Raw genomic sequence first — 21,925 nt, forward strand, 5'->3', positions numbered from 1 at the left:
ACATCTCATGTCTACTTCAGTGTACGCACTATTTTATTAAACTGCTTTCAATGGAACTCAGACTTCAAACTACTTCTACCAGAACCAGGTGTTAATATCATTTGATTTTTTTAAAAAACAATCAGGGTACATTAAATATACTTCTCAGATCTAGTTTTGCATGACAGATATGTGATGTGCCAATGGTTATATATTATATTCTTCCTCTCAGGCATGCATCTCCTGCAGAGATAGCAGACTACAGAAGCTGACCCTTACTGAGACCATCTTGTCTCTCTGACAAAGCTCCTTTTTAACTTCTTACTTACTGGTTACTTCCTGTGATGGATAAAAACTTTAGCTCAGCTTGTGATAATTTCACAGGCCCTGAGCACCCTGACCCTAGAAGCCCCAAGGTCAGAAGTCAAGTCTTGTTCTGAAACATCTGTGTGCTTCATATTAAAGTAGAACAAAAGTGAAGAAATATCCACCAGTGTGACAAGAGAAACAGGCAAAATGGGAATGACACGTTGGTCATCTGTTACCCATGCCACCTCAAGCCATTGACTGAAACCTGATGGAAAAACTCTACCCGCCGGCTCTCCAAGCCGCCTTCAAATAAGCGCTTTGTTTGGGAAACGGTGAGAAAGGTCTCCGGTTGTTTTTTATTTCTGCCTTATGTTAAGTGAGTTTATCTGTAGGTGGCCAGGGACCCAAACAACACGGTTTTACAAAGTCTACAAAAATTCTGCTAACATTTTGTTTTTGAAATACAAGGCACACCACAACAACCTAGGTTGAAACACATGGCAGATGAAAATCGTGGCTTAAGACGGAGAAGACGACAGAACAGATACTCCCCTACCCTTCGCTGCACATGAGGAGCAACAGTCACACAACAATGCAACCAGTTTATAAACTGTTTGTTGCCCAGAGTTGTGGTTATAGAAGAAATTATTAATCTTCACTGACCCGGTCTCTTAAAAAATTACTTTTGAGACAACTTATTGACCTGGTAATAAAATACCTGTGGAAAATGATCAGCTGAACTGTTCTCAAGTTTCAAATCTATATGTATTATATATGTTTTAAAAATACTCTTCAGGAAGCACAGGGAATGCCCTTAATTTCAATAAATAAAAAGAGTTAATAAAAATCTAAAGTTTTTAAACTAATACTAGTATTACCATTCTGGATTCTTCTCACCTAAAACTACTTAGAGCACCACAAGAGTAAAACCAAAGTGCTCATGCATACTTTTTCTTAACTAAGGCATTGCTCTTCCATTCAGGCAGAAAACACTTTTACTAACTTTAAATTTGACTAAACTAATATTTTAGACAAAACTACATATATGTCATCTGATTCCTGTCTATAAAACCAATGCTTTTACTTCTTCGATGTATTTTCCACAATAAACAGAGCTTTCTTTTTTTCTATTTTAGTTTTCTTCAGTAAAATATGACCTGATTACACCAGCATTTTACAACTGAATGAGAAGACTATAGCTAAATTCTTCTATAAAAGCATTATAAATTGAACAGACAAATACTTTGTATACTAGATAAGATGAACAAATTTGCCTTCTAGAAATAAGGCCAAAAGATTGACTAACTTGATCTTCAGCAGCCCCAAAATCAAGGGTAGGGAAGATTTTCGTTGACCAGAGTCCTCCCTAGCTCAAATCACAGCAGGGTGTATCCATAGTTAACTGAACTGAAAAAAGTCGTTCCAGCAAATTCTGCACACATTTGTGGAAAAAACTGCAAAGCTGGGTAACCCCCCAAATCTCCTCTCAAATTCAGTTCCAATCTACATACTAAAATGTGCAGGTGTTACAGATGACTTAGATTTAAAATTATTCTTACTCATTCTCAGGCTTGACCTCCAGCATTTCTACCCACAGACCAGAAACTGGCTGACTGCTACTTTTTTTTACACAGCCTGAGAAAAGAGAATCCAATGAGTTTTGTTTTCCCACAGTCTTTCGGGTTAGTAGACATGTGGAATCGTACTGTGGAACTCAGCAACCTAGAAAAATACAGTGACCTTCCAGTTTCAGAGAAATCCTCACAGATCTGTATCTGACCACTGGTCAAAGTTAGTCCTATATTTCTGCTTGAAGAAGGTGATCACAAAGAATTTTGAAAATCTGTGAAAGACTTCAGGAAAGAAGGCAATGGAAAGTCACACTTACCAACTCTACAAATGCAAGTCCACCGTAACTGTGAGCAACAAAAAACACATTCTCTGCTGCTGACTGGGAAATAAAATGGTCCCAAACATAAATTGCATGTTCTTCAGGAGATCCATTATCCTGCAGAAAAAAAATTACATTTGCGACAATTACCTCTTAGAAACTGGCAATTCTGTCTAAAAGTAACATGTTCCTATATGCTAAAATGTGTTGGTAAAACAAGCCTCAAATTAGTATACTCTAGTGACAAAAAATGAGCAGATTGATTTGTCTAAATAAAAGAAATTTAAGATTGCAATTTAAATGGCGTAAAACTGTTGTTTTATTGTTGCTTATTTTAATAAATACAACAAAAATTATGCATCTGCAAAATTTTGTCTAAATACCATGATGGCAATTCAGCTAAACAGAGGCATTCAAAGAAATTATGAGCCACTGCTCTGGTTTTCATTTTTTTGACAACTCTTTGTCAAATATTTGCTCACTGATGGTTTATTTAAAGTAGTTAAGTCTTAGTCTGATAAACAAATAAAAATGAGTAGGAACAATATAAATATAATTTCAGTCTTTAGAATCTTTTTCATATTATGCTCCAATGGAAATCTGCCAAAGATTAAAACTATGGTATTTGCAACTACTCTTTTAAAAGCTAGTTTTATTTATTTTGCAACTGTAGACTATGAGATACAGGGCAGATAAACCACCTCTTGACTGCTTAGATATTAGCCATTGCTTTGAAGTCCCTGGTAGTTAGAGGAGTGTGTTTTTTTTATTATTGAGCTGTGAGATCCATTCAAACTGAGAGTCACTGAAGGCACTATAGTGATTTACATCGATTGTAGTGCACTGTCCTCAAACATCTGGGGTTGTGCACCCGCATCTCGACCTTTGAGACTATCAGAAAGCCCTGTACCCATCCATATTTTACTTCTTAGGCTGCCTACGACATCGCTGAAAATTTGTCTGGTCTCAGGTGACAAGACTATGCTGCTCTGTTAGTTCCTGTCTCCCACCAGGATTTCACACCTCTGTGGCATAATGCTGCAGGCTCCTTCCAGCTGTAGAGCATTTGTGCCAGAAAGAGCTGATCAGTGAAGGTCGTGTGATTTTCTAAAATCTGCATCCTTTTCCCTTTTCCTCTTCTCCACCAGCACCTTCATATCAGTAGAAGACACAGACCATATAAGCCCCATTTTCTTGGGGAAAATAAAGTACAAACCACAAAAATCCAACAGAAATCAAAGTGATAATTAAATAGGATGAATTCCTGCAACTTCATTAAGAGCACTGAAGTGACTTAGGTCTTAGTTCCATTCTAAAATATAATTTTGGGAATTTAATCTCTTACGGTTGTGTAGCACGAATAAGAAGACAGACAACTAAGTAACTAGGTGGATTTTGGTTTATACTTATATTTTCATGACTGGTTTCCTATCCTAAATAAGAGTGAGATGGCTACAAATCTTTATGGATCTGGTTCCGCAACTTTTGAAACAATCACGTGTTTTAAAATTGCTTTTCTCTAAGGTTGCAGCAATTAAAATATATTTATCATATTTGCCAAAAAGCATTGAAGATATTCATCTTAATCCTGGACAGATTCTGTACTTGATTGAATATAACAGAACATAGTTTTAAATAAATATGTATTAACTACTGTAAATCACCTCAATATGAGAAAGGGCTTATTTTCTTCCAAACCACATTTTGAAATCTGAATGTAAAGATAAGTAAAAGGAGGTAAAGACTCCTCCTTCTGTGAGGAAAGAAGTAAGTTTTTCAGAAGAAATTTCATAAGGAAAACATGATTGACAGACTAGTTATTAAGATAAAGCTGAAGAACACCTCAAACAGGAGTTTCCTAAGGCATTCTAATTACGATACATATGAAAAAGGAACATTAAAACCAGGGAGCATTTCTAAATGAGTAGTTTAACTCAAATATTTACTTCAGTTAAATATGCAGAGATATTTGTTTTGTAAATATTAATGTTACAATTAATTCCTGTAACAGTAATGTTTGTGTAGGCACCTAACCCTGCTTTAACATTCTGACAAAAAGAGAGGCTGTTTGTAGTTAACACTGTGTTTTCAGGTATTCTCTATTTATTATTTTCAGGTATTTTCTGTTTATTTCTATGTGCTGCTTTTGGGAAAAGCACACAATCCTTGGATTTCCACAAGACTACGACAGCAGCAAGAAGCTTCTGAAGGATTCAGAAATTCAGCCCAAAAAAGCTTCCGCCAATTAAAGCATAACCAGTGGTCTAGTAACCCAGATCATTAACTGTACAGCTTCACAGTCCGGTACAAAGACTTAATAGAATTTTATAAAAGCAGAAAGAAATGAACTAGAACAAGTTACATATAGACTGTAACTACAATTTCCTTTGTTACTGGCGAATAAATAAATAAATAAATAAATGAAATGGCAGGATAAACTGTATTGCCATACTTACTCTGCTGAACTCTACACAAGGTAAGGAAAACACGTATATGAGAGACGGAGTTCAGAGGAGTAGTGTATGTTTAAAAGAAAAGCCCTTTCTCCATAGCGTCTGCTTATTTTTTTCCTCGTTGCAAGCCAGTATTTTAAACAACTTGGATGGAGAATAAACCAGTGCCGCGTCCATACAAGAAACAGCTGGCCATGTAAGTGGGCACAGCAGACTGCAGAATACTGCAGGTCTCTTTAGGATTTTGAATTGCGTTGGGTCCATTAGGACCTGGGGATTAACCACGTCTGTCTGGCCTCACTTAAATTATGAGGCTGAATACTGCAGTTTCAATATGAAAGGTGACAGTTTCAGGCAGCTGTTGCTTTCCTTCTTTTCATTGCAGCTAAATACAATGCACTTATATACCACCTTGTTAAATTATTTGATAAAGTGGGGGCCTCTTGGTCATGCTTTACATAATTATCTATATGATTGTACAAAAAGGAATGGAGAAATCATGCTATGTACCTCAGAAGGCAGCTGAGGCTTAATGCATTCTCATTTGTGAAACAGATTGAGATGGAAAGGTGCTAGGAAAACTGAACTTAGATTTCCAGCTGCTGGAAGTCAGTCATCTGCAACCAGTAATTCTATGTCTAAATAAGTGGTTTGATTTTTCAGAGGTGTGGAAGTCATGGCAGTGGGTCTTCATGCCTCTGAAAATCTATCCCCAATATATATAGTTGGATACAAAAGCCAAAAAATATTAGGAATTAGAAAAAGGTCTGTTAGAAAAAGGTCTCAATGTGACTCTTAACTAATGCAAAGTAACCTGAAAACAAGCAACTGTCATCTTGCTGCAGATTGGGTACCTTCCTGACTCGACTAACACACCTGAGCTCCGTCTTGCTCAGGTGAGGAATAGAGCAAAAGCTTGGAGCTCAGAAGGTATAAATAACCTTTGCATGTGCTCCTACCATGAAAAATCTTATGTGGCTCTGTTATATTCAATATTCCATTGAATGTAATATTATCAGATAAGATTTACCCTTTAATTCATTGATAAGTGAAAAGAAGTCCATGTCTTTTTCATAATAACTATTATATTTCAGTTCTTTTTACTGATAAAAATAGAACGAATATACCTCGTCTGCCATTGTTGACTACCAACACTATGGAGACTATCAGATAACGAACACCTGTCATACCTGCATGTAGCAAATCCTGTTGAAGATTACCTTGGAGATAAAGGTGGTTAAAATCATTTCAGGGAAGTATTGCCAAAGGTTTTTTAGATTGCTTATGTTACATTCATTCCTCTTCCTGAGTGCTACAGGAGGCACACTTTTCTTAAACTGTCTATACAAGGGGAATCCATAAACATAATACAGACTGTAAGTAGCCTTACGGTAGGTTCCAGTTCGGTTTATGATAGGTGTATGGGGAGGTGTATGGGGATACTTAAAAAAATGCTCTTGCCACACATAAATATTCCTTTCCAATGAGAAATGATCATCAAGATTCTGCAAATAGAATGAAAACTTATTTAATGTGGTAGAAATGAGTAATCACAAATACTGCTTTAAGAACAGATGCCTTTTTCTACTGATAAAAGGCCTTTTTTATTTTCACAATTTTTTTTTAAACACTACCTATTAACTAGGTATAAAAAAGTCCTCACTTTTTAAGCCAAATAGCAATTACTCAAAAAATGATCATAAATGGTTAATATGGAGCTTTTCATTTTAATATCAAAAGTTTAATCGGATAGTTTAATAGCCCAGTCTATGAAAATAATATGACAATGATTAATAAATTAATGTTCCTCATGTATATGAAGTCATTTAATATCCCAGGGCCGGAACCTCTGCCACAGCTGCGAGCCGCTTGGAGCAACAGATTGAGGCAGGGAAGAGGCTGCCGCTCCCTGACCGGCTCGGCCTTGCCTCGAGCTCTGGCAGGGGTTAGAGGAGTCCTGTGCTGCTCTAACCTACACCAGCTGGGCTGCGTTTCGGAGGGACCTCGCTCCAAGAAGAGCTGGCAGGTGGCAGTGCCCTCCCTACTCCTCCCGGCAGCAGTGCGCTCAGACGGCACAAGCTGTCTGTGGTGGCTGCCTGGTGGCGGGCCTTTTCTCAGGGTCACCGGCTCTTGGCCTCCTCTCTGCCACTGCGGTGCTGCCAGGCGGCTCGGCACTGCGACAAGTCCTGCCCTTTCGTCAGTGCATACATACGCCATGCCTTAGGCTCCTTGTCCTCTGGGGCTTTTCTCTTCGTTACCTTCATGTCCATTTCTGGCCTCCTATTTCTCATTACTGTTCAGTAGGCCATTCCTGTATTGTCTCTGGGCCTACAAAACGCTACCAGAAACACTCTTATATGATGCTGCTCTTATAATTTCATACACTCTTTTATCTCATATACTCTTATGATCTTATACACTCTTTTAATCTTACACACTCTTTTAGTCTTATATACTCTTATAATACTCCTAATCTTAAACACTCTTATATGATGCTACACCTAATCTTATTCAAAATTTTTGATATTTTTGCTGTGCAGTTTTAAAATTCTTCCTGTAACAGTTTAGAAGCCCATGGAAAGAAAAAAAAAAAAAACAACAAAAAAACAAAACACAAATGATTGTGGGTAAATTCTCTGGCAATCCATTGTGCACAGAAGCAGGGAAACAGACTGCTGCAGATTTCAGTCTGTCATTTCTTCCAATACTGCTAGCGTTAAGAGTTGAAAGGTATATAACATTTTAATGACTCGAGCCATTAGGAATACACAGATAAGCAGTGTGCATACAGTGAATACAGTGTTACGTTCTGTTGCTTTCAAAAAACCAGGTTGAATTTACTAATGTAATATTACAGTCATTAATTGTTAAATACCAAGCTGAAGTGATGCAGCAACCCAAGCCTTATCAACTATGCCAGATTCTAACACCTAGACACTGCAAGGACTGCAGTTATGATGGACTACCTGAGTTGATAACACATGGAATTATCTAAACAACATTTGCATATTTGGGTAATTATTTCCTAAGGTTAATTAGCTCCTGCAAAGCAGCTTGCCCTTTGAGACTGCTTACTGTGACAGGTTCACATATTTCCTGTTTCAATGCCAAAATTTACAGAGTTTTTTTTTTTTTTTTTTTTTTAAAGTAACCTGTTGCTGGAAAGTTGCAGATGGGGCAGGAGCTCAAGACCTTGAACTATTATTTATTGTATTAGAGCAGGGCAGCTCAGATCCTACCCTCAACTTCTGATTCATCGAAACTCCAAAAAATCAAGTCAAGAAAATCAAATTAGTTCCAAGCTCAGGCGACAGCTCCCTCAAAAGGCACTGTTTTTCAAATCAAGGAGTTAGTTAGAATCACATCTTTGCAATAAGTGGAAAGTGAAATGCATACACATAGGGAGATGTGCCATACAACTGAATAGCTTTTCAACAATTTACTTGAAGGTGGTTTCTATAATTACCAATTATCACAGCAAAACAACTTCTCCTTCTAGCTAGATGAGCTACTGTAAACAAGCACAGTACATGTGTTAAATATGGGAGAACAGAACTGCACGCTAGCTTGGAAGCAGGGATGTGAAGAGGGCTCAGACCTCCTGTTTACAGTCCTTGTGCAGGTGATCCTTCCATACAAGCAGGACCTTTACAGTTGTGCACAGTTCTTCTCAATGCTTTGGTGAGACTTGGGGCAGATAAACTCTTGCACCTCCCCCAGCTCTTCTGAAAATTGTTGAATTAAAAATAACATGTAATGTAAGCATAGCCGTACAAAACTATAACCTAGAGAAGTAGCAGTTTTTCACTAAAACAACCCAGGATGAAATGTATTTTCAGTGGCAACTGGCTAACATGGATATTTTCTGTACAATAGATTTTCTGTACAAGAAACCTGTACCCTTTTAAAAGAAAATCGTATGTTTGAAGGTCTGAAATGAGCAGCTACAAGATATAGTATGTTCCCTGCTGGTATACAGTTCGTGATTATCACAACTAGACTCACACTAGCAACATATTTTGCAGCATTCCTAGGTAATGGACAAGTAAAAATTAAATGGATTTCACTGGAAACACTCTTTGACTAGGAAGACTTTCAAAACCAAATTTATTTCTATATATATATAAATATATATATATATACACATATATATAAATGTACATGTATGTATCTGTACAAAACACTATGCAAGGGTGGTGAGTATTGAAGACAAATGAATATGGAAGATCTTAATCCTCATTACTGCCAAGGTATGATTTTTGAAGCTGTGGCCTAATTAGGTACAGAGTAAGTCCGGAGGAACTCTGTCATTTGCTTTAATACTACTAGAGTTAAAAACAACTCTTCAGTCCTTTAAAAAACTCAGCAACCCAGAGCTATGCACTTAGGTTTGCCTAAGAATACCTGCTTCCTCCTGCCTTCCTATTCTCCCTCACAGCTCTGATGTTTCTCTTCATGTCATCCCACCATGGCACTCCCATTTTCTCTGTACTTGCATTTCTACTTTACTCTTCTTCATACACTTTCCTTCCTTTCATAACCCTCAAATTAAAAAAAAAAAAAAAAGTGAAATCAGTTTCTTTTGCCCATTCTACTCCACCATCTCCTGTATTGGTGTAGCCCTGTTCTAACATTCTCATCTCTTTTTCCTTCCTCAACAGTACCCCTGCAAGTACTAAATTATGCTTATCACCTGCTGTACGTTCCTCACTCCTTTTACAAATATTTGCCTTATTTAAGACAATAATTGTTTCATTACGATGGAAAATAATGAAACCATATGATGCAGAGCAGTTCCAAAGCCTCAGGAAAAGGTCTAAGAAGCTTCAAGGGCAAGAAAGCTGGAATACAAGCCAAAAAAACAGCCAGCAAGTGATTTGTTCCCCAAAGAGAGCAGCTATGGTATTTTGACCAGAGAAGAGGAGGAATGTAAGGAAAGGACAGAAACCAAAACCAGGAAAAAAGTGGAAGGAAAAATCTCATATTGTTTTCCTGCAGCATGAATGTTTGCAAACAAGACTTCAAAGTATCTAGCTCAGGCCACTCAACAAAATTTAACCTTTAATGGAGAAATTCCAGTAACTGTCCCATCTACCAGAAATTCTTTTTTACCTTTTTAACCACATGGTTGAGAGCACTCCTGCACAGATATTTCAGAAATGCCTCCTAAGAGGTGACCCGAGGATAAAGAGGACATTGTATAATTCCTTACAGAATGGCTAACGCTAATTTGCATGCCACATATATGCAAATATACATACACCAATATGGGCTGGCTCTTGCAGTACTCATAAATATATGTATTTTTAGGAAGGACAGCAAGTCCTTCCACATGCCTTTTATGCTGAGGCTAGTCCGGCTATATGAAAGGAGATGAAAACAGGCTGCAAAAGACAGCAGATGAAGGTAACAAAATCAAGAAAACCTCAGGGGCAAAGCAGACGGGGAGAAGACACAGGAGCAGAAGAGGGTGGAGGCCAGTTTGTAACAAATCTTCAATCTGACAACATGCATCTAAAACTCAGTTGAGTACCTCCTGCTAAGAGCACTTGGAAGAAAGAATAATCAAAACTGAACACTAGATCAAGAAAGTTATTTTATTTGCTGCATCCTGAGTTGAGTAGAAAGGAGACTACATGAGAAATGGTTAGAGACGGGAAAATGAAATGCTTTGGGCTTGAAAGGTTCAATGGAGGACGTTTCACTCCTCCCTTCCTTTATGGTCTCTGTACAGGTTTTATTTGTATATTTTGACACATTAAAACAACAAAACTCAGCAGGACTTATCAGCTGTGCAGGCAGCAGAACAAGTTCATGGTCACCAAAGTCTGCTGTAGCTCTATGGAAACACTGAACACTGAATTTGCAAAGGTTGAACACTAAAATGATGCAAATGCATTATTGGTGAATGAAGTTATTTTATTCAACAGTTGTGTTCATATGCATACAGATATAGTCACCTTGTGTTTTTCCTCACGACCTTAGCAGGGATTAAACCAAGAGCTTTTGGATGCAAAAACACAAGCCTCCTTCCGCTTATCTCATAGGAATAAGTGGGGAAATAAAAAAGACTATATTATCTTTTTAAGGGTAACTTGTAAGAAGGCAGCAAGATATATACTCTGGCAGGAGGTAATGGCTGCTTTTGAGACAGAAGTAGATACCAGGTATCACACTAGCTCAGTTGGGTCAGGTGTAGAGCTGTAGATATAAATAGCATAGCCAAGGTTATTATTTGGTACATACCTTCTGAAAGCAATATGGCAAAGTGACTTAAGGTTGATTTTTTCATATTACAGATCTCAGTCTTATTCCCAGATCTATTTGAGGTGATGCTGTGTAATTTGTTGTGCCTATTTTATTTGTGAAGTGGGTCAGTGATGGAAGTGTTCCCAATATTGCTTATGAAGCCTTAATAATAAAGCTGTTATGTGTATACAGTCAGCCACAGTAAGGAAGACTAGAAGTCTTATGTATTGCAGTTAAATCCATGTTGTATTAAGTTATAGACTAGTCCCACCTCCGAAACTCCTGACAATTTATCAGCAAAGCACAATCTTGACAGACCCAGCAAATGAGTACATATTACATGAAACATCTAATATCTGGCATACCTAATAGTCAAATAAAAGATGTAAAACAAAAATATATTTGGCAGAGTAAAAAAAATATTTAAATTGTCACTATCAATGCAAAGGGATCAAAAGCCAGATTGGGAGGAAGCAGTGATACACACACCTTGCTACAACGCAAGTCTTGAGATTAGGTTCTGTTCTTGGCTTAAAGCTACAAGTTTTAGTGAATTCAAGACTGACAATGTCTGGCCAGGTCTTCCGCTCAGAAAGAGGTGTCTGGGAAAGGCATCAGGTAAATGGGAAATCCACTGGTTATGAGAGAAACGGAAAACAAGATTATTTTTAGCAAATAGCTATACATAGACAACCCCTGAAAAATCTCCTTTCAAAGCAAAATGATGTATAGCAGTAGAGGGGAAAACAGATGACTCCTTAGGCTTCCAGGAGCTGGAGAGTTCACTGGCAGAAACTGGATGAATCACAGATTATATTCCAAAAATGTTTTTTGTTTCCTATCAAGATGCCAAGATTCAATCTACTCTAAAGGTAACACCCCCAAAATGTTTCGGTGAGTAGCCGTGTTTTACTTCAAGTAGTGAAGTCTGCATGTGTGCATCCCGGGCTGGCGTACCTCAGAGCACACACGCAATGCCCTGCGCTCCTGCAGTGCACACATAATCCTGTCAATCAGCAACAGGATGGCTGAGAACAAACTGGATTTTAGCTCCAGCCGTTGCCAACATCAGCATTTAACTTATTTTTTTGAGTTTTGTATTTTGGCTCCTCCCCTGGGCCTGTGTTCTCCCCAGATCCCACTGCAATTACAATCCAAGACGACTTCAGACTGTGTCCCACTTTTCCCACTTCAGACATAAGCTGGGCTTTCCCTGGTGATGGTGGTCAGGAAATAAAATTCAGAGCTATGCTATATATATGTGAGAATGGAGGGAACATGGATCCTAACCTTCCCCTGGGCAGTATGTGGGAGTTACTTTTCCTCTTTATATCCAGCCTTATTGCACACAACAGAAAGAACAAAGTAGCTCCAAGCCAGAGGAAGTTTTCCACAGCTATATTCTCAGCTAATACAGTTCCTGATCAATAACCGAGAGCTACTTCTTAACTTAAAAAAACAAAACAAAACCAAATCTGTGCTCTCTTGCTGTATGCAAAGTTCATCACACCACCTCTGAGGAACAAACTAACCGAGGAAGCCAGATCCCTTTTCCCACCCTCTTGGCCACAGGACCTGAATCCAGCCCTCATTTATAATATTTCAGTAGGCAAACAATGGCTGGAAATCATGGAGTGAAATCAAAAGGTATCAGTGGTCTTAGCTCCATTACAGCACCACTGACCCAGTAATATATTTCCATTCTGGCAAATGCAGATCTTTGCAGGAGGCCCTCAGTGCATTGCCATGTCAGGACCTCACAAATGTAAAAAGAATATGCATTTTTAAGACTCTCATTGCAGGTGAAATGTTGTACATTTGCATTTAAACAGAATATTAAACATGGCAAGTTTGGCTGAAGATCTGTGAAGAAATAAACAGAGAGAAAGGCTGCTACGAAGAGAACTTGAGCAGGGGCTGCGCTTTGCTGGTGACACGGTGCACAAGACAGGCCACGCAGGAGCAGGCCAGCATCATGTCTCCTGTCAATACTGGATCTTTATTGGTGACCAAACCTGAAGTTTTGAAGTTGCTCACAACATGCTGTGAGTGTGGTGGAGTGCTGAGGCCACTGCGATAGCCGCGGGGCCAGCGAGCGAGCCCCTCTGAATCCAGCCGGCCATCCGCCTGCACCCCAAAGCAGCAGGCCCAGTGCTTTCCTGTAGCTCCATCAGCCAGCAAATGAAGCAGCAAATCTTATGCCGCCTTGCTAAATCTGCAACAGCTCCACATAACATGGGCTCACTCTTTTTGTACTCTGAATATCTTCTGCTGTAAATTTGTTGTGCTCCATTTTATTTTTTGAATGCCCTCCCTAGCTCCTTGGCTTTTTGTTATGACATCCAGGGGATGGAAAATTCTTCCGCCAAACACCTCCCTGACTTTATAACTTGAAGGGGCTTGCTGTTTATAAAGTAATAGCCAAATCTCAGGCTAAACTAATTAAGTCTCAAATGTTATTACAGCAACATCTCCCTGGTTAAAGTATCTGCTTGTCAGCCATGGTAAGACAACTTTGTCAGCCTGTTGTTCCAATTTGGATTTCCTTGTTATTACTTCTGCTGGAGTCTGGCATGTACTGTCAACACCACCCAACTGTCTTCTGGTAAAGTGCAGGAAAAGAAACAGAAGAGAAGAAAAATCAGACAGAATCAGTTTCTTAGAGGCTCAGTTGCCATCTCCACGAAAGTTTGGGGGATTGTTTTTTGTTTTTGTAAAAATCTGCTTGGGACCATCATAATGGTCTGCACAAACCCATGAATAAATTTTTTTTTTTTTAAACATCAGTTACTCCTTATTGAGCTGGAGAGTAAACAGTTAAAAGCCTTCCTTCAAAACAAATCTTGTCCCTAAATATCTGCAGTATCTTTTTGCTTTATACTGTTTCCAAATTGACAGACATGGTAGGAGTCACCTAAGCCAATTATTTTATCATTAAGACAAGAATGCAAACACAAACATGAAATTTTTCTTTTTTAGTCTGAGGAAAAGAACATTGCTGACTCACAGAGAGGAAAGAGGTGCAGGAGAAGAGAATAGGAGGAAGGAGGGAAATGAATCAAAGGAAGTTTTACTTAAGAAAAAATAACTAATTTCCCTTTTAGCTCTCTGACAGACTTTTGTATTTTTCCTTTTTTTTTTTTCTTTTTTTTCCCCCAAACTATTTAATCTCATGGACTGAGATTTTGCCCACAACATATTTCTGTCTCACATAATAAAACCATTACTAAAGATGGCCTTTTGTGTGACTGAATTATGTGAACAAAAGAACATTTCTAAAACAGACCATCAGGTTGTATATTTGCAGCTGTCTTCCCTACCAGCTATGTTTCTGGCAATTAATGGATAAATTGTGGGGACAAGCACATAAAAATTAATACAATACTTTTACAAAAAGAATTATCTTTGTAAGACACAAAGAGAGATTGTGCTAGTTGTTTAAATGATTACATGGATTTTTCTTAACATTAACAACTATTTTGTTTGAAATGAATGCGTCTTAAACATTCAAAAACTCTGAGGGGAAGTCATGCAGAAGTGTTATTTTTCTATTTCCTAAAGTACTTAAAGAGTATTTTACTTTCCAGTTCTTTCAATCTGTTTATATGTTGTAATGAGAAACAGACATTTTTGAACCATGCTATTGCAAGAAAAATAGAGTTTTGGCCAAGAAAAATGCAGATTTCCCTACCACCGGAAACAATGAATCTAACAAACTTCAACACATTTAAGTAAAACAACAACTTAGTATTTTCATTAACAATTTTGGTTTCAGAACAAAGCAAGGCTATAAAGTCTCTGCTACAGTTTGTATCTGTTCTATGAGTTAAACTAAATAGAACAGCTTCGTTCTGTACTTTCCTTTTTGACACTCTTGTCTCTATTTATTACAAACACTCAAAAGTGGTTATTTAAGTGAAAGAAAGACTTAACAGCCTCAAAGTTATTTGATTTCTTCTAATAAAAGGAAGAAAGTGCTCAGTGCTTTAAGTAAACTGATACACTGTTTACTTATTGTACAGTTGTAAAGATTTGCTGAAGTGCCTTAATATGCAGTGTTAGCCTTCTATAATTAATTGTATTTGACGTAACTGCCATTAGCATATAAAATAATTATCCACATGAATGACAAACACAATCCCAAATTCAGATTCATGTTTTCTATTGGTTTTTATTTCAATAGTCATCTGACCCAGAACTCTGAGGGAAGAACAGTTGAATGTTATTCAAGCCTTAATTCTACTTCTCAATTTTACTGCTCAGCCCGCCTCTATTATTTTTGTTTGCTAACAAGGTACACTAGGAAATGACCTTTAATCCCGATGCATTGCCAAGCAACCTCAGGACTTGCTTTTTACCTCTGACTTGAACTGTGTGACTCCCTTGTGCTGACCATTTTATTAAAGTACATACTTTTTTGCTTGGATTAGTGAAGACACTGCAGCAACAGTGCGTCATGGATGGCAAAGATCGTTAGGCATTAGATCACTAACAATTTTTCTTCTAATGTAGTGTCATCTTTTAACAACTCAAAACATCCAACTACATAACAGACAGCTTGGCTGTATTTTAAATTAGCACAAATGCTAAAGCCAGGAAATGTAATTCTCAGGATATCAGAACAAAAGGTTCAGAGAAAAAAGAATTCTTATATACTATAAGATTATCAGGACTAGACTGTCACACTGTGACCTTGCTGGCGTCTAGCTAATCTGACAATATTTGGCAGAGCATTGTTTCAAATCAATAAGTAATTAACAAAGTACAAAAGAAGTTGTACTGTTTTTGAGGCTCCTTGTTAAAAATGGCTTTTGGTTGCACATGGGCAGAAAGGTCGCTTTTATGACATCTTCACGAGTCTTTCAACATCTTGCCACTGTCAGATTAAATTACTTTTAGCAATTAATTGTCATAATTTAAAACAGAAGCACATTTGTTACAGCAGGTTGTCATAATGACATGGTGAGCAGTTGTTTTGATATGAATTTCTTTCACTGACCCTCTATCATATCTTAATTTTTTTGGTTGACCTAACTGGAAAATTGGGAGCAATCTTCTAACTCAGGCAGCACAGGCCAAACATTGGGGGGCTTACTGAGACCACATACTGAGCAATAATCGAACAGAAATTCTAGAGATAACTGAAGATCTTGAGAATAACATATTATATTCTACAGAATATGTAATTTATGATTTATACTGGTGTGTGGGATGAGAAAAATAAACTCTAAAAACCCACAATGATGTAGCTTTTGTTTCTGTTTAAAATGGTCCCTGATGCCATTTTAATCCCATATTAGCAAGCACCATTTGTTTGATGCATTTTAAAATCAGGATTAAGAGGACTCAACATCTGTAACCTGTACTCACTCAAACAGTTGAGAGGCTTAATTTTGGAGGCTTGGACCTTATTGAGCTTTAAATAAAAATAATTCTACCCTTAAGTTCTTTTTGTTAAACTTCTTTAACAAAACCATGATGCGTACATATTGTCAGTTTTATAGATTAGTCTTCCAATATTTCTCGTCAATGTATCTGTGAGTTTGCTATAAAACACTACATCATGACGAAACATCCTGACAATAATCTTAACAAAAAGAACTTGTATTTATTTATCAAACATGAAATCCCATGTTAGCTGTCTTTTGGGCTTTACCATGCCATCCAATTTTTTAGAGCTTCTCTGAAAAACATCAGTTCACTCTAGCCAATGATGATGCAAACAGTCAAATTTATCAGAAAGAGATACAAACATTATTGACTGAGCATCTATCTCCTTCTGCTTAATATCTCTTCTGTGTCACTATTCTGTGAGGTTTGTTACCTCTTAGTATTTGGGAAGGGAAAAAAAAAGTCATTGGAAAAAGCAAGATGTAGCCTGTATCCATACTTCAGAGTGCTATATATTTAAATCCTGTGTTTGGTCACCTTATATAACATTGAATCATTCAGGCTTAAACTACACAAACAAGGTGTTTCTATCATATGAATTCTCAGGCAGGGCAGGTGGAGCCATCAAGAAGATGGCACAGGGTTTCTGCGCAAGGGTCATGGAGGGTTCCTCTACTTCTAATAAAAAACTCAGGTCTGCTGTGTTTACACACAATGTGTAACACTATGTGAAGCGTAGAGATTGACCTTAGAAGCCTAAACTCAGCACCAAATCTTGAAAAGTGTTCACTCAATTAATAGTTCTCATGACATAATTTATAAAGGAACACCCCGTTGCTTTAAAGGGATGGTAAAGCTGAGGTGAAACCAACAATGTACTAATTAAGGTAGGTAACAGAAAAGTTAATCAAGACCTTAAGGGAAAGGCTGCAAGGAATTAACGTAATCCCCACACCGCCACGTAACGTCCAAATGCCTGGCTGGAGGGAATGAAGTGCAGATGAACAGGAAAAGGGAAGGTGGATTCCCGCCGCCCTGGACTGGACAGGAGGAAGCTGTGCAGAAGACCGGTTCTGGGTGGCTGCAGAAGCCATCCTTAACAGTGGCAGCAGAAAAGCTGCAAACCCGGGAGCTCTCCGGATAGGCTGTCTCTGGCCCTGGATGTCTTGTAGCAGCTAATTAACCAGATCTTCTGTCTAACTGAGATTTTGGAAGAGCTCTGAGAGCTCCCACGGTTAACAGTAGTTGAGCAGTGTTTCATAATCACTGTTTAATGCATTTTGATACTTTGGTAGTTTAGCTCTGTTGGTGAAAATGTTTCTACACTGAAATATTTTAAATCTTAAATGTGGTTTGGTTATAAAACTGACATTAAGCAGTAAGAATTGGTAGTTGCCAGGTACCAGATGTCTTGGAAATCCCCCAAATTGCAATCATATTTACAATGCCCAATACCCCGGTACGATGCCAGAATATCCAAAATTGCCTCTCCACTAAGCAGCATGGAATAGTTTTAGAGGTGGTAACGCAGATGTCTGCATATGCAAACTTCTTCCGAATAATAGTGCCCACAGACAACTGTCTGGGTGGCAGTGTCCTAATTAGTAACACCTAAATCAGTAATACCTTATGAACATGGACATAGGTTTGAAGATGAAGAGAAACTGGGGGCCTGCCCATAGGTTTCAAGGCAACTTGCAATTAATGCATTGGCCTAGAGCTGAGATACAGATTCAGGTCTCATTTTGAAATTAACCAAAGTGTAGATCAAATCTTCTGAGTTCTAAGAAGTGGTTGTGCACAGGCTTAATTAAATGGCTGTTCATTAATACTTTAATAAAGTTGCAGCATTTTTAATTCTGCCATGTCTATCCCCTTCTAAACACACACTTGGCAAATAATCAATTTGAATGCCACAGAGTATTTTTTTTCTGTTCCCCACACACAAAAACTGCTTTGTAGTTTAAAATAAAAGTTTGCAAATTCAATTTAAGAATGCAGACAAAACCCTTTTTGCCAAAGATATAGCAAAGGAGAGGGAGGAGGAAGGACATGGACAGTGCTTCAGTCCCTCCCATTATTCACAATTGAGCATGCTATTAACATCTGGTAAACATCTGTGAAAAAAGCCATTCTCCTCTATTGCTCTACAGTCTTTCAACAAATTTGAGGAGATGATCTGGCTTGTGGAGTTTCTTGATCTGTGAAGAAACCTTGAATGTTCTGCTCAACACGCCTGGATGAAAAATGCCAGAAAACACTGCTGCCTGTCTGGAGGGGCTTGTATTGCTCAGGGCGCATTTAAGCAGAAGTACTTGTGAAAGATCACATGGAATTAACCACGTTAATAGCTCAGTAGGCTTCCCGGTCTCAGTCACCTTGGCCTACTCTTTGTAAATGGATGACCAACTACAGTGTCAACAGCGCCACATGTTTCTGAGAGGTAAATTCACCTCTCTTCACAATTTCCACAGAGACTATGCACAGTTTAAACGCTGCCCTGAGGGCTGACATGGGACTTGGTAACTCAGAACCATTGAACCGTGTCAGCTGGAAAGGACCCCCCACGACCTGTTGTCCAGTGCCCTGCTCAAAGCAGCACCAGCCAGGGCTGCTCACAAGCACCGTGCCTGACGCTTCCAATCAACATAAAAAACAGTGAGATCCCTGGTGCCAGTGTCACCAAAGTGTAAAAACGCATGCTGCAGAAGCTCTCCAAACGCTGAACTTCATGCATATGGGACAGTGGCTTTGAAGGCACTTGATGCCGATGATTATCACTGAGGCCATGCACTTGTTTGCAACATTTCCATATCAAAGCTTCAACCCCCTGACTTTTCCATGCTCTTACAACTCCTTGTCAGAACTGAGGCAGCTGTCACCTTTTTTCAACTGCACTCTCTCTTTCCTTATCCTAGCAGACCTGAGTTTTGCCTGGTCACTTTATCTTCAGGTAGGAATAGACATTATCTCAGAATGTTGTCAGGAGGCCATGCTTTGGTTATTCACCAGAACTGTAACCCAATAATAACAGTATGTGTATTTCCACACCAGTGCGCAATGGGTGTCAGGATAAAACTCCATCAGAGTACCAGCCAAACTCTGCCAGCCTGCCACGGTATTTCAAAACAGAAAGGGAAAGAAATGGTAAAGGAACGTAGTGAAGAAACATCCAGCAGCAACAGAAAGATGTTTAGGACAAGCGGACCCCACAACCAAATCAGATTCTGTTATTTTGAGATCTGTGAGGGCAATAACTCATTTGCCCACTTAATAGAAAGCAGTCAGGCCTTTAAACAGCAAGCAACATATGAAAACTTGACATCTCAACCAGGAGGATTTCATACATTGCCAAGGTCTTCACTGCTAAGAGATTTAAAAATAAGCAACAGCCATTAAACATAAGCCTACCCTTTTTTGGCAGCCAGTGCAAAGGACACATGATGAATAACATGATCCTGTCATCAAATGTGTTTGTTCATTTTTCAAACAGCAGAAAAAACCTTTAAGGAAAAAAGTGTAGGACCCAAAGACTAAGAGAGGTGTACTGCAAGGTGGAATGCATAAGGGCGACTTACCAAGGAGTAAGTGCACAAACTTAACTGCAGAACCTATAAATCTTTCAAAACTACGTATGTAGTATGTCTAAGCTATGCTAAATTTCTTCATTGCTAAGCTCACTAATTTCAACAGAATTCCTCAGGAAAACAGAGCCTAAAAGAAATAAATATCTGTCTTCTCCATGTCTACATGCAATTATGGCTTATGTTTTACCAGGTTAAGAACAGAGTAGCTGTGACACAATTAAGTGTTAATGTCAATTGTCCACTTTTCTAGGATGGTCTGAACTTGCAAGATCCATGAAATCAGATTATTCAGTTACACAGCAGGTGGAAAAGATAGAAGATGGGAATGAAAAACTATTCTGGAAGGAAACACTAGTTTCCAAAGAACAAACATGTTGCAGATGCTTATGCAGTATCAAGAACATCGTCTGAATTAACTACTTTTTAAATTTCTTCCTGTACTGTGACTGGATGTACTGATTAAAACTTTGCTTTTTACAACAGGAAACTTTCCAGACAGATATCCTATGCTTGCCAACGTTATCACAGAGACTGTGTCCTTCAGAGTCTGCAGGATGCTGAATGCGCAAGCACATGTCCAGGTGTGGTGCACGTTTATTTAGGTAGTATTTGTGTGCATACACAGGGACACAGGCTTGTGCGTGTGTTAGGGGGAAATGTCCCATGTAATCCATTCTGCACTAGGGGTATAACGACTGACTAAAATTTAGGTGATTATTTTTTTTTCGGAGGTGCAGACGCAATCAGGAGCCATATTTTGTTCAAGAATTATAAAATTGACACTTGGCTGGACACATGGCAAATGGTTTCAGCACGCCGATAGTGAACTCAGGATCAGTGCTGCTTTATGATGTATCAACAGAACAGCAACCGGAGTTCCTTCTACATCCATGTGCGACCCCCATGTCAGAATGATAATTACTCACAGTTTACCTCTAACACAAGAAGCATACTTATGGTTGTCAAAAATTACTAATGAAGGGATGTCCTCCTCCCCCTGAAGAACCTGTTTAGTATAGGTGTGATGTTCTTCTCACTCCACACTTTGCTAGAAATACCAAACTAGAAGCTCCAGAAGTGTTTTAAAGTTACTTAAAAGTCCAGAAGAACTATGGTCTCCTAAACACACCTAGCTCTCACCGACTCTACATGCAACTCAGTCTGGCTTACTTTATTCAGTAGTTTTACTCCAACCAGTGCCGTCTATTGGGAAAACTAACTAAAATTCAAAAAATATTTGATTACAAAGAACATGTAACTCTTTGTGTATTGGCAAATTTAGTCTTGCAGTGACTAATTAAAAAATACAGAAAAAGAGAATGAGAATCCACGGTTAAATTCCAAAGTACAGAGCAGTGTGGCTGAGCAGCATGCAGCCAATTCAGGACAGAAAACCTGCTACTGACACCACCAACCACAAAAGACAAAAATCAATTTTGATCAATTCAGCATCCCCTTCTAGCCAGGAAGAAAAGGATAAAACAAGGATTCATCTGAGAGAGGAATGGAAGATTTTTCAAAATTTAGATAGGTTTAGGGTTGTAAATACTGTAAAGCTGACTACCTTAGGAAATACATCTGTCTGGACACTTTGAAAACAAAGTTAACAAAGTTATCATCCCACAAGAAGGAGATTCACAAAAAGTAAGGACTTTATTTAGTAAAATCCTTCACTCATAAGGATTTTGAAGTATAATGATTGAGAAGCAGATGATGGTAATTCATTGTTCTCTAATTGCCAGCCACCTATGTGGCTATTACAGGTTAGGAACCAACGCTTTTTCTGGGCAGCTTTTTCCACATTCCTCCACACCACTGCTTGTTTCCACCACTAATTCCAGCCCCTTTGGCAGCAGTCACTTCTGAGGCAGCCAAGCAGACTGCAGAGAACTACTGGACTTATGTAAATTCCAAAAACTGCATTTTTTTTTCCACGCTTTTTTCCTGGATTTTCACTTTGATTTCTGTAACAAATGAGGCAGAAACAACATCCTCAAACATGCAGTATCCTGTGCCCCAGTTCCCTGCTTGCTAACATTCACTTCCTAGGACTCCACGGTTTTCCT

General features: G+C 38.5%; 1 protein-coding gene across 14 annotated transcripts in view; it reads right to left on the reverse strand.

Annotated features, from left to right (window-relative positions):
• Positions 1 to 21,925, reverse strand: part of FAM172A (family with sequence similarity 172 member A) — a 258,669-nt gene that overhangs the window by 103,336 nt on the left and 133,408 nt on the right. For all 14 annotated transcript variants that reach the window (XM_035568052.2, XM_035568056.2, XM_035568054.2 and 11 more), the window contains one exon: positions 2,177 to 2,296. In XM_035568052.2, the coding sequence (XP_035423945.1) occupies positions 2,177 to 2,296 (120 nt within the window). The remainder of the gene's footprint in view (positions 1 to 2,176; positions 2,297 to 21,925) is intronic.

Source organism: Cygnus atratus, chromosome Z (genome assembly GCF_013377495.2).
Source record: "Cygnus atratus isolate AKBS03 ecotype Queensland, Australia chromosome Z, CAtr_DNAZoo_HiC_assembly, whole genome shotgun sequence".
NCBI classification, from domain to species: Eukaryota; Metazoa; Chordata; class Aves; order Anseriformes; family Anatidae; genus Cygnus; species Cygnus atratus.